Source organism: Macrobrachium nipponense, chromosome 32 (genome assembly GCF_015104395.2).
Source record: "Macrobrachium nipponense isolate FS-2020 chromosome 32, ASM1510439v2, whole genome shotgun sequence".
Lineage (NCBI taxonomy): Eukaryota > Metazoa > Arthropoda > Malacostraca > Decapoda > Palaemonidae > Macrobrachium > Macrobrachium nipponense.
The window spans coordinates 27,718,409-27,731,844 of NC_061094.1; the positions used below are offsets into that span (position 1 = coordinate 27,718,409).

Here is a 13,436-nt window from a genome sequence, read left to right on the forward strand (position 1 = left end):
TATCTAAAGCTATTGTCTGCTCAGCATACAATAGAGACCCTCAGTTGTCCAGACGTGTGTGCCTCAGCTTCGTAGGCTATAACATTCCTGTCTTCACTTCGGTCCATTTTCACCTAAGACATTTCCTATGCAAAATAACCAGTTGTAAGTTAGGGTCGGTTTCTAAACAAAAAATTACTTCTTATAACAGGAGACTAGATTTCCATGTATGTAAGGCAATAGTCAAGCAATCTCTCTGCCACCTCATCCAGGCAGTTGATAATCTCCTTTTTTATAATGCCCTTTCAATATCTGCTTTCCAGTCTACTTGTCTAGGTGACATTAATGTTCAACCTCACCTAAGACCTCCATTTCTACCTAAACATGGTACTACCTCTCCTGTCCTTAATATTTCTACCATAAAAAATCTCAGCATCATCTTAGTACACAATACCGGATTCATCCCCACCTCTTTCCAATACCACCATAAGATCTGTTTTGCTTAAACAGGCTGCCCCCAGTTAATGGCAGGGTTCCGTCCCTGGGGGCCTGACACTGCGAAATTTGCCTCTAACTGAAATTCAAAAGTCTACGAGCTTCACAATCCCCCTTACGGTGAACATCAACCTCACATCTCACCTTAAGTTGTGTAAGTAATTTTCAAACATTTTGTTATTAAATCATCATTTTTATTTGTGTAATAAATTTGAATTTATTGGTTGGTTGGTTGGTTGGTTATATAAAGTTTAGGTGTAACACCAAGCACTGGGGCAGCAAAGGCCATTCAGAGCTAAATTTAAATTTATTGACCAACACTCCTATAATGCAGTCTTTTCATAATTAATATACTATTTGCATGATTATTCTAAATAAAACTGAGTTTGGTCAGCCATGGTGGGCGAGGGGGGGGACATAACAGTAGGAGAAGGTAATAAAGGGTACAATAGGCAAAAATGTTTGGACAACACTGCCATAGACAGTGTCACAGCCAGATATTTAGCCCTAATATGTAATAACTCTAAAATAAAAATGTGGAATTTCATTTGCCTAATCATTTACAATGGTCTGCCTGGTAGTTCTACAAATTTTTAATGTCAGATTAAATGAACTTGGCCTAGTATGAGAGAGAGAGAGAGAGAGAGAGAGAGAGAGAGAGAGAGAGAGAGAGAGAGAGAGAGAGAGAGAGAGAGAGAGAGAGAGAGAGAGAGACTGCTAACATTTCCTCCATCTCTTTATTTATCATAACTTATAGTTAAATCAGCTAAAAAAGCAAATCAGAATGAAAAAGTATTGTTAGTACTGTTATAATCGTTGCTTAAGCACTGCACCCATAAACAACTGAACAATAACAGTTGTTTTGCTACAACAACCGAACTGAATTGGATAACAACGTTTTGCTTGCATTTCAGCCATTGTTCGATAGTAACAAATTACTGTAGCTTTGTTACAAATGACATTAAGTAGAATAGGACTGATATATTTTTACGTTATACATTTATTCGCTATGGAGAAAATACCGGCACAGAAATATGGTGTACAGTACTGCTAAATTTAAGCTGCATTTGTAGCTCAAGCTGAGAAAACAATGTTCACAATGCTAATCACTATAAATTATGGTGCATCAGTAACATGATGAAACTCGACCGCAAATAATAGTGGAGAAAAAAGTTTCTTAATAAAAAAATACCCCCCATGAAAGAACACATTTTATTGTTGTTTTTATGCCGCTAACAGATAAAAACGTAAATATCGTATTATTATGAAAAAAAATATCAATCGAGTTCATAACAAGATGTACATGTTTCAGTCATATTTCAACTTAAGGGGGCCAGCCGGCTAATCCATTCTTTAAGGTCAGGACTTTGATATTCATACCACTTAATAAGGTGGCTTGGGACGTCTCCAAACCGCATATGATTTTTGCCTCTGACCTTCGGTTTTGTGATGCCAGAGCGATTTATCCCAAAAATAACAATTTTTCAAATTCTATCTCCTCCCTTGATATTTAATATTAAGACCTGGGATTACTACCATATATAGACCTGATGTAGACCTCCAATCAAATGAGGAGTTTTTTTTTTCTAAAAGTCATTTTTTTGCTAGGTATGAATTTTTCATTATGGTAAAAAAATAAACCCTATAAATTAGGAAAACAAAATTTATAAAAAAAATTGGAAAAAAGGGCTTCATTTGATTGTTCTATAACATCTTTCTGAATTATATACCAAATTCCAATGTTATAGCTTTAAAACTAAGTGAGAAGATAGATTTTGAAGGTCAATAACTATAGTTTTGAGATACGGGCGTTCAAAGTTTTTCTTCGCATTTTTATAAAGACAATGTTAATAAATAATGATTATTATGAATGTATATTTCTTTTTTGTATATTAATAAACCAAAACTATTTTATTTATCATAATTCAATCATAAATGATGATCCCTTTGCTCATATATCGTAGCTTGGGGCACTGCGTCAGGCAAGACGGAGCACTCCTTCCTATGCAACTCTCTCTCTCTCCTTCACTAACTCGGCTTATTACAGCGAATTTTCTTCTTCTGTATGTTAGCTAGATGTTTTCCTAGTATTTTCCGTTTTGGCATGATGAAATTCTTGACGAAACAAAAATAAACAAACGTAAATGTAAGAGAATGTCATGAGGTGAAATTCGAAGTTGTACTCTCTTTTTAATAAGTCATGATTATTATGAATTTCATATTCCTTTTTGGGTATTAATAAACCAAAACTGTTATTTATCATAAATTAAGATCCCTTTGCTCAAAGATCGTAGCCTGGGGGACAGTGTGACGTGTGCTTCAGGCGAGACGGGGGCGTTTACTTACTACGCAACCCTCCCTCTCTCTTCACTAACTACGCTAATATTGCATATGTTATGATATTCTGTAATCATATTAGAGCGAATTTTCTTCATCTTTATGTTAGCGAGATGTTTTCCTTGTCTTTTGCTCATTGGCATGATGAAATTCCTGCCAAAACATAGATAAACATATGTAAAAGCAAGCGAATGTCAGAGGTAAAACTCGAACGTGTAGACTACTTGAAGTCTGTGTTCGCACTGAGACTTCGCACTGATCATTGTTGAACTTGATACTCCCCTCTGCGACCCACGGAATCTCTACAGATGCCATTTCTCACAATTTTTTTGACAATAATTATCAAAATTTACGATAACAGAAGAAACATTGCATTTTCTTGTAAGGATGAATGTTTTAGCCTCATTGAGTTCTGTTTACTAATTACCCCGTAACTACGAAAGTAAGAGGAATTTTGACGGAATATTTCGTACACGTATTCTCAATTGCCATATGAAGCTCCATGAATTTTTTCATGACTTTGCATTTTTCGCCCTACCCCCCCATATATAGGGGTTCCGGCCGGCCCCCTTAAATGCACTTCATATAATGAAAAATAACCTATTTACGCTAAATAAAAGCAAGAAAATCGCTCTGAATTGAGTTAGGTAGGGCAAAATAACCCTTCAGGTAGGGTGAAATAACCCTGCCTCTGACCTAAACTGATTTTTCCAAACCAAAACAGATTGCTTTGTTTGTATTTTTATAACATTATATACAAAGTAATATGAGACTACATATACTATTATTGGGTACACTGAAGTAACGCATAACTTCTTAAAAGAGGCAAGGAAACGATGCATATTTGTTATGTTTGTATTTTAGGAGGGTCTCTCGGTACTTTGGCAAGTACTGAAATATGTGCCGATAACCAGACAACAGTAACCAGACAACAGTGCCATCTATTAACGAAAAAAATAACTAAGTCTAGTTCACATATTTATGTAAATTTTCAACTTAAAAACACTTCATATAAAGAAAAATAACCTTGTCATATATGAAGAGAGTGTAAAGATTTATTTACGCTAAATAGAAGAAAGAAAATCTCTCTGAATCGAGTTAAATACGGCAAAATAATCTTTAAATACGACAAAATAATCATACCTACGCCCTCAGCTGATTTTTCAAAACCAAATCATGATTGGTTTCTTTGTATTTTATAACACAAATAGTAATACAAGACTATATACAGTATTACTAGATAAAGCAAAGTAAAGGATAACTTTTTAAAAGAGCAGGGGAAAAGTTGCATATTTGTTATGTTTGCATTTTATGAGGCAGTCTCGGCACCTAGCCTAAGAAACTGATAACCAGACAATGGCACTATAATCCTTACGGAATGTAAAACTCAGTTATGAATATATTTAATAAGCTCTGTAAAACTGAAATGCCGCTAACTGATGGCAACAGTAACCGCTGGCTGCCTGTACTGATTTTATATCTTATTGCCTCAATTCCACACTATCTTTTAGTGACTGCTACCTCTTCCTTTGATTCTATGGTCAACACCAGGTACCTTGCTCTCTCCAGTCTTTCGCAGCTTTCTTCATAACTGTGATAAACAGCAAAGGGGTTCAGGACTGACATACTCACTACAACCTGCTTTTCACAGCACAACCAATGAAAGTTACTTAATCTATAAATATCACTTAATTCCTTAAAATTACATTGTTCTGATGGTATCTATCAAAAGTTATCTAAGAATTAGAATACAAACAATGAAGATGAATGGAGAGATGAGACTTAGTCTACTGATCTTTTTATATCAACGGCAATTCTTCATACTAACAAAGTCTGTTTACACTTGTTGTAAGCTCAACAGTAATAAGAGGCTACTAAAAATTAAAAAGACAACAAATACATTTAATCTAAGATAATTTCTCAAACTGGCAAAACTTGAGAAATCATGCAGATTTGTTCTGATACAACTGTATACAAGGAAATCATAATCCTAAGGTGCACCACTATCTGATTAAAGTGTCTCCCATACAAGATAGTAAAATGAACAGTTTTTTTCTTACCTCACTAAGATGATTCAAAATGTCCTCCATACTCATATCTTTATTGAGTTTCTCTTGAAAGTGTTGTATGGTCAAATGAGAAAGGTAATAAAAAGAAGCTATCCGCCCAAGGGGTGTTGCCTCTATTGATCGATTATCCTGCAATACAAATGTCAGCACTGATTCAAACATAACATTGAAACAACACATGAAAGGTAGAAAGTGGTGAAAGGCACATATTATTTACAATAATGGTATGGTTACGTAAAAATAATAAATACAGTGGAGCGGTAATACGTATAACTACAGTATGTCATTATTTGCATTACATTCTTATGACATACACTACAGATTCCCTGCATGATTCTCCATAGTCATTCAGGAGAATAAATATTCTGGCTACAGAACTTCAAGATGCCTCTGTTCCTCTGTCTTCCTGAGATCAACAAGTTTTAACTGATTCTGGGTTCCAAACACATATATGGTCTTACTACCTAAAGATTTAAATCTGAAGACACAAGTGATCTAGCTTATAATCAATGAGAACACTCTTATTTATCACTCTCATGGGATTCTATAGCAGTTCAATGCCCTGCAAATTCACATTTATCAAAACAGAGAATGTCCCATTCCTGTCTAGCAGTCCATTCTTTAGGAAATAAGACTAGTACAGCATCTTCTCAGGTCTGCTCTTCCTCAAGAGACAGGACTTGTTCAGGTCTGCTAAACTCCTAGTCTTGAAAAGGAATATTTGTTAGCTCAGAAAGGGACAACTCTGGTGGACCATTTTTCCTACTTGAGAACCTAGTCTACTTGGTGGATGTCACAGGGAATATCTGCAGGTCTAATGTTACACGATTTATTTCCCAATTTCTCCACAGAACATGAAGACAGAACTGCCTTCAGAGAACAAGAAGGTCTATCTTGGTGTTTATTTGACTAAAGCAAATAAATGTAACACCTGTATATCGTATGTAAGCCATCTGGATCTTGAGGCAGTTAACTAGTTCAAACAACTCTCCAGGCTCAGATATAGTCGTCATCAAGTACAGTGGTACCTCGAGATACGAAATTAATCCGTTCCGAGGCGGCCTTCGTTTTTCGTATCTTGGAACACATTTTACATGTAAAATGGCTAATCTGTTCCAAGCCCTCCAAAAACACCCCAGTAAATTTCATAATAATGCTAAATTGACCTATAAACAATGAAATACTACAACAATTTGGACCATTCAATACCTAAATTAAGAATAAAAATCGAAAACCTGTAAATAAAGTGTATATTAGTGTACAAGAAATATTATTACTGTAACGTAAAATGTGGAAGCTTACCTTTCGAGTGAGGCTATCTCCGATAGTGGCAGCAGAGGAGGAGGAGGACAAACGGCAGATAACGTACGTAGGTACGTACACTTAACTTTACGAAAACACACAAAAAATTTAAGGAAAACCATAAAACTAAAATTTACGAAATACCTTAACAAAACTGTAACACTTAAATTACAAAAAATCTAGAAAATTACGTAAACATTTTTTTTTTTCTTTTTTTTATTTTTCTTTTTTTTTTTACTTTTACGTAGGCTTTTTTTTTTTTTTTTTTTTTTTATACAGAATTTCAACTTCATCACCGCTTTCAACGTTCTGTTTTTCATCACTTGGTTCTTCCTTTTTGCTTTCAACTTTCTGATTTTTAACACTTGGTTCTTCCTTTTTGCTTACTCCTGCTAATGCTGAAGGCCTCTTTAAAAAATAACGATCCAAGGAAGATTGCTTCTGCCTACTTTTCGCAATGTTCCTGAAACGACTCAAGCAAATGTCATCGAACTGCGCAAACATACGACCTGTGTGAGCCTTTTCGGGGTGTCTTTTTTTCGATAAACAATTGCACTTTATGAAAAGCGCCTAGAATATCCTTAATTTCTGCCGTTGTCATAGGCTCCTCCTCCTCTTCCTCGCCGCTGCTAGAGAACTCCTCTTGAACGACGTTAAGTTGCATGGCCTCCACTCCTTCAAGTCATCCGTCGTAAGCTCCTCTTGGTGCTCCTCGAGAAGGTCGTTGATGTCGTCCTCGTCGACGACCAGCCCCATGGATTTGCCGAGTGCAACGATATCATAAAGATCTGGTTCCAAAACAGTTTCGGGATCATCAACTGTTTCTGACTCTGCAGTACCAGCTTCGCCCACGTAGAATCCCTCGAAGTCTCTGGCGGATACGGCATCAGGCCAGAGTTTCCTCCACGAGGAATTCAAGGTTCGCCTCGAAACCTCCTGCCAAGCTAGGTCAATGAGTCGGATGCAAATGACGATGTCGAAATGCTCCTTCCAAAATTGACGCAAGGTGAGGTTTGTGGTATCGGTGATGTCGAAACATCTCTTGAAAAGATGTTTCGTGTACAGCTTCTTAAAGTTCGCTATCACTTGCTGGTCCATGGGCTGGAGGAGAGGGGTGGTGTTGGGCGGAAGAAAAAGAATCTTAACGAAGGAATACTCCGCTAGGATATCTTCCTCGAGGCCAGGAGGGTGGGGAGGGGCATTGTCCAACACCAGCAGACATTTCAGGGGGAGGCGCTTCTCTTCCAAAAAACTCTTCACTCCGTGAACAAAAGCCTCGTTACCCAGGCTTTTGCATTAGCCCTCCACATCACTGGAAGCTTCTCCTTCAACACTTTGTGGGCTTTGAAGGCTCGAGGAGTCTCGGAGTGATACACCAGTAGGGGCTTCACCTTGCAATCCCCACTGGCGTTCGAACAAAGTGCGAGCGTAAGCCTGTCTTTCATAGGCTTATGCCCGGGTAGCTTCTTCTCTTCCTCCGTGAAGTATGTCCGACGAGGCATTTTTTTCCAAAAAAGGCCAGTCTCATCACAGTTGAAGACTTGCTGAGAACTGTAGCCTTCCTTGGTCATCATCTCGTCGAACGTCTTTTTAAAGGCTTTGGCCGCTTTCGTGTCCGAGCTGGCAGCCTCCCCATGACGCACCACCGAATGGATGCCAGTCCGTTTACGAAATTTCTCGAACCAGCCATGCGAAGCCTTGAACTCTAGGGTTGGCGTTGAAGTCCCTTCCCCTCCCTCGTCTTCCGCCTGCGCAATCAAATCGCCGAAAATAGCACTGGCCTTGTGAGCGATTGCTGTCTCCGTTACTGTATCGCCAGCGATTTCTTTGTCTTTTATCCAGATGAGGAGCAGCCGTTCCATCTCGTCGTGCACATGGCTCCTCTTGCTGGACAAAATAGTGATGCCCTTCGATGGTGCAGTTGCTTTGATGGCATCCTTCTGTTTAAGGATGGTGCCTATTGTCGACGGATTACGGCCGTATTCCTTTGCGATCACACTCAATCGCATACCAGCTTCGTACTTCCTTATGATCTCCATCTTTGTCTCCAGAGACAGCATGCGCTTCTTTCCGTGAATTTAAACTTTCTTGGGACCCAACCCATGACTACGTTAATTTACGTAAAGTTACACAAATACGTAATAATACAGTCTTCGCACAACACGATAATATGTACTGCAACGAAATCACTAACGAATTTACGTTACTAAACGAAATCGTTGGAGCGAACGAATGCCGATTGCGTACGGTAAAGTTTCGCGTGCGGAGTGGCCGAGCTAAGGGACGCCAGAGTGTACGTATAGAAGATGCATGATGGGAGGGATGCTGTCCAATCAGAGAGAAGGATCTCATGGCTTGGCTAGCATCAGGAACCAATGGGAGAGCAGGAGGATGGTGGCGAGTCTACTAGCACTAAAATGGCGGCGTGCGGAGCGAGTTTAAAAATTGTTATCGGGCGAATCTCGGACTTTCAGAAACCTTTCATATCTTTTAAACTTTTTGTATGTAGAGCAGTAAAATTTTTTGCATTGGCTTTCGTAACTTGGATTTTTCGTAAGTTGAGCCTTTCGTATCTTGAGGTACTACTGTATACTCAAAGCTGAAAAATGCAGTTGAAGAAGTTTAACATTTTCAGTGCCTAGACCCAGGGCTATGGGTTACTACAGACATTTTATAAGTGAATTTGACTAACTAATAGATAGTGAATTACAGAAGCAAAGAAACTTCTGTGATTGGCTGGGTTATGAGGCTGAGGATTTGTTAGAAAGGCTAAATCTCTAAAGCTAAGAAGAGAAGTGCCAGTAAAAATTCTGGTCTGTTTTATCTACTTGAGATGCAGTGCAGTCAGATTTAAAAGTGGAGTTGCTCAAATACAAATAAAGGTGACTTGCTCATCTTTCCCGTAGCATCTTATATTACTCATACCTCACTACAACTTGAGTTTTACACCCTAAATGCTGTCAAACAATTCTTAGATATCACAATCTTCTCTCTCCTCATGAGAATGCTTTCTTATTCAACTGATATCTGCTAAGCACAAGAAACTTGTAGAATCTCACATCACTGCTCTAATACCTCCATGATTTTTGACAGGGGTAATTTCCTCTAACAGATTTCTATTTTCAACAAGTAAACTGATATCCCATGTTGCATATATGTACATAATTCATTATTTTAGCTTAAGGCTTTATATCCGTCAGTTACTGACTTCTAGTTTTATTATTATATTATTATGTGATCTCTTCTCTGCTAATTTTCCTTTATTTTCATCAATATATACCACACCACTCACATATTGATAATCCTCTTGCTCAGAATAAAATTCTTCATAAAAGTAATGCAATACAATGCTCTAGTATCCTTCTCAACATGCCAGAGAACCTTGACAATGGTCTCTGTTAGCTGTCCTAAAATTCTGCATGGCAATTAAGAAACATGGCCAAAGCCAAAAGTACTTTTTGGTATTGTTTGGATTTTCAAAATTAATTGTCTAAATATTTTTGGCAAGATTTTTAGAAGTGGACAGTCAGCCATTCAATAGCCTTCTTTATCTGTCAGTGAACATTTTAATGAAAATTATACAGTATGAATTCCCTTGATTTACTTTATTCAAAAGGATGGAAAACACACTATCCTACATATGTAAAAGCCAAAGGAGACTTAAATATCTTTGTTAACAATACTTTCACTACTATAACCCTTCTTATCAATTCTCTTCACATTTCAAATATCTGATATGAACTTAAAATTGTGTGGTCATTGAAATAACAATTCTTATCATTACTATTCACTCATACCTTTTAATTTGATGTTCCAATCTGATAACACACCACTATCAAGAATAAATGAAAGCACTGAAGAAGCATCAACTTAATAGTATATACTGAAATCTGAATATTTAATTTTAGTGCCATTTTTTTACAGGTGATAAATGGTAATAAATCATGAAAATACTTAAAATAATACTGACATGAATAACCACAAAAAAGTGTACTTACTTCACCTATTTCTATGCAGTATGCAGTTTCTAAAGAAGTAAGAGCTCTATCAATAGTTGCAGAGAGAAATTCATTCACGGCTACTTTTGTTTCTACACCTTCTTCCAGACTAAGATTATAGTATGATGGATTCTGAAAGAAAAGAAAACAGATTTCATAGCATGTACTGCATTTATTTCATTAGTTTAATCCAAGGGGAATCTGGGGGTTTCAAAACACTTCCTGAAAACTTAAAACTATCTATAAACAATGAATAAGTTACAAAGAATAAAAAACCTGAAAACTTAAAACTATCTATAAACATTGAATAAGTTATAAAGAATAAAAAAATATTTATAATGCATACATACAAACCTTTTCCTTAATCTACTTTTGATGTTAAGTAATTGTGGGCTGTGTTAGGCTCTGAATTCTCATATGTCTTATGTGAAGAGTAAACAACAACACTAAATGAACATCAGTGCAAAGTGGAAGACCTTCTCTCTCACCTGCAATAATGTCATTACCCCATGGGTAAACCAAACCAAATATTCAACCCATTCTATCTTGTAGTCGATAAGATGGCATATCCAATAAATGAAGATAGGTATTCTGTTCATGAAATATAAATTGTTTTAAAATATGACAAATTTTTAATCAATTTATATTTTTCATAGCTAACAAACCTGAGGTCTTAACAATAGGATAATCTTCTAGCGCCTGCTGGAAACCAGTTAAAATAATCATAGATTGCAAAGCAAGGAATCTGTGGCATCCGGCAACTCATGCATATATATATGGGGTGGAAGCTGGTCACCAACCAGGCTTGGTACCTCGTGACGCATCAGTCTTTCTTCCAACTCAGATATCAGGTTTGTTAGCTAAGAAAAATACAAATTGATTAAAAATTTGTCATTTGTTCATACACAGAACAAACCTTCGGTCTTAGCAATAGGATAGACTTATACTTGAAGGGAGGTACAAATACCCTAAACCCACTGGGGGTTCAGCCCACCTGGTCACCCTTCCTAGAAGACTGACTTCTAATGAAGAGGGTTCCGAGACTAAGAGAATAGCTAAGACAATATCTAAAAACTTAGCCTGCTGGGTTTAACACAATGAGATATGACCAGATTCATTACATTTGTGGAAGGAAAAGAGAACTCTGTCAGTTCTAGAAACAAACCATGTAGGGAACAGGGGTTTCTCACGACTCCTCCCTCCCCTTTGTAGAAAGAAGAGTACGTGCTACTTGAGAAGCAGATATGTCTATTGTATAGGAATAAAGCAACTAACTACAACCAGTATGGCTACCACACTCATCTGTATCAGACCAGTTCCAGCATATGATGTGTTTATTCTTTGACCTGCCCGTAGGAAGAAAGGAAAAAGAAAAAGGAGACGAGCCAACTCACTCATTCTCTCTTCCAAACAACTATCTTAGGTAAGATACAATGTGGCCCGCCAAAGGCACTACACAACTTTTTGGGTAGCCACCACCGGACCCAAAGAAAAAGTGTCCAAGGACCAGTGGGCAATGTCCTTTAGGGAAAAGGAAGTGAACGTGGTTTGCCTGAGCCAAGAACCAGCATTCAAAATCCTATGTACAGACAAGTTCTTCTTAAATGCCAGTGAGGAACTTATGCCTCTGATGTCATGTACTCTAGCATGCACAGACTCAGTGACAGAACTATCAGGCGAGGAATATGCTAATCACCTCATGTAGCCAGAATGAAATTGTGTTCTTGGACACTTCCCTTCTGGACCATCCCATGCTAACAAAAAGTCTACGACACCTAGGCTTTAGGTGACGAGTCCTTTTTAGATAGCAGCACAGAACACTGACGGGACAAAGCATCAACTCCTGTGGATCGCTATCCGCAAACTCATTCAGTGAGGTAATAGAATATGAGGCTAATCTGTCATCATGCACCGAGGGATTCTCAGTCTTAGCCACGAATTTTGGGACAAATTCAAAGGCCACTGACCCCCCCCAACCCCTGGTGTGTTTCACATATCTCAAGTCATGAAGCTTTCCAACTCTTTTCAAGGAAGCCAAGGCCAACAGGAAAACCGTCTTCAGAGTCAGGTTTCTGTCTGATGATCGACGTAGAGGCTCGAATGGAGCTTGAGTGAGACAATTTAGGACCAGAACAAGATCCTATTTCACAATTAAAGTAAACCGAAGCTGGATAGTACCTCTCCTTCGAACTCATTCACCAGGGTCTTTTTCTCTCTAAAACTCTAACCCATTTTCTCTGTTCTTCCAATTGCGCCTTGTTTTTCTCATCTTTCTTCAGGAACACACAGATATCAAGAGAAGACAGACAAGCGTACACCGGAGGCAAAAACAGCGATTATATAAGCAAGCATAGGAGAAAGTTCTTCCTTATTCGGTTTCTAGCCAGACTAGCATCCAGAGGTCCGCAACAGCATTCCCACCCTCTCTGCATCTCTGTTTTCCATGCTGTACGCACAAGTACTAGTACAACTCCACCACAGTGCAATACCCAGATACGTCCTGCCATCAAAGAAGTGGATTCCATGGAAAAGGTAGAGTGAAGAGTTCAGTGCACAGTCAGATCTTTTTTTTCTTTTCTTTATATTTCCTTTCCATGCCACGTGCAAGCTTACTTCATATTGTCATTTTGACCTTACCCCACACACACCCCCATGCCTCCCTTTGTTCTCACAGAGCTACTATTGCTTTGAAGGTGCTGTGGTCCCCTTGCTGGAAGTAATTCAATCATTTCTTTGCCATTTGAGGAGGTTCGTAACATAAGAATTATATTAGCAGATCAATAAGATGGGCAGCCTCACCGCACCCAATCCCTAACTCGCTTTGTGTACTGCACAGGATATCTATAGATCCATACTCGTGCCAGATTCCTACCAGAATTTCCTTGTGGTGTGTGGATGTAGGAATTCCTTTAAAACCACTCTAGGAACCTGCACTCGGGGTCCTATGCATGACCAGAGGTCAGACCACATTCCTGCGATCGACCTTACCTATAAGTAAATTAAGGACCCAGAGAGTCCCAGCACCCTACGGTGTCCAGTGAAATATTTAATGGATGTGTAAATATATTCTCCATTAAACTAAAACTCTAAAGAGTTTCCCCTGAAATTTTCCCTTGCTCTCTAATGACATTCAGCCCGTAGAGTTTTTGTTTTCTTTTCGTTTGAAGATAGACCTCTTCAAGGCTTTTTCCCTGAATCCTTGTTGTGCAACTAATGAGGTGCAGAACTTCACAATATTTACAAACATGTACTTGGT

At 38.1% G+C, this 13,436-nt stretch overlaps 1 protein-coding gene across 1 annotated transcript in view; it reads right to left on the reverse strand.

Annotated features, from left to right (window-relative positions):
• Positions 1-13,436, reverse strand: part of LOC135207289 (activating signal cointegrator 1 complex subunit 3-like) — a 669,776-nt gene that overhangs the window by 114,699 nt on the left and 541,641 nt on the right. The window contains 2 exon segments of the mRNA XM_064238959.1: positions 4,872-5,009; positions 10,181-10,312. Of these exon segments, the coding sequence (XP_064095029.1) occupies positions 4,872-5,009; positions 10,181-10,312 (270 nt within the window).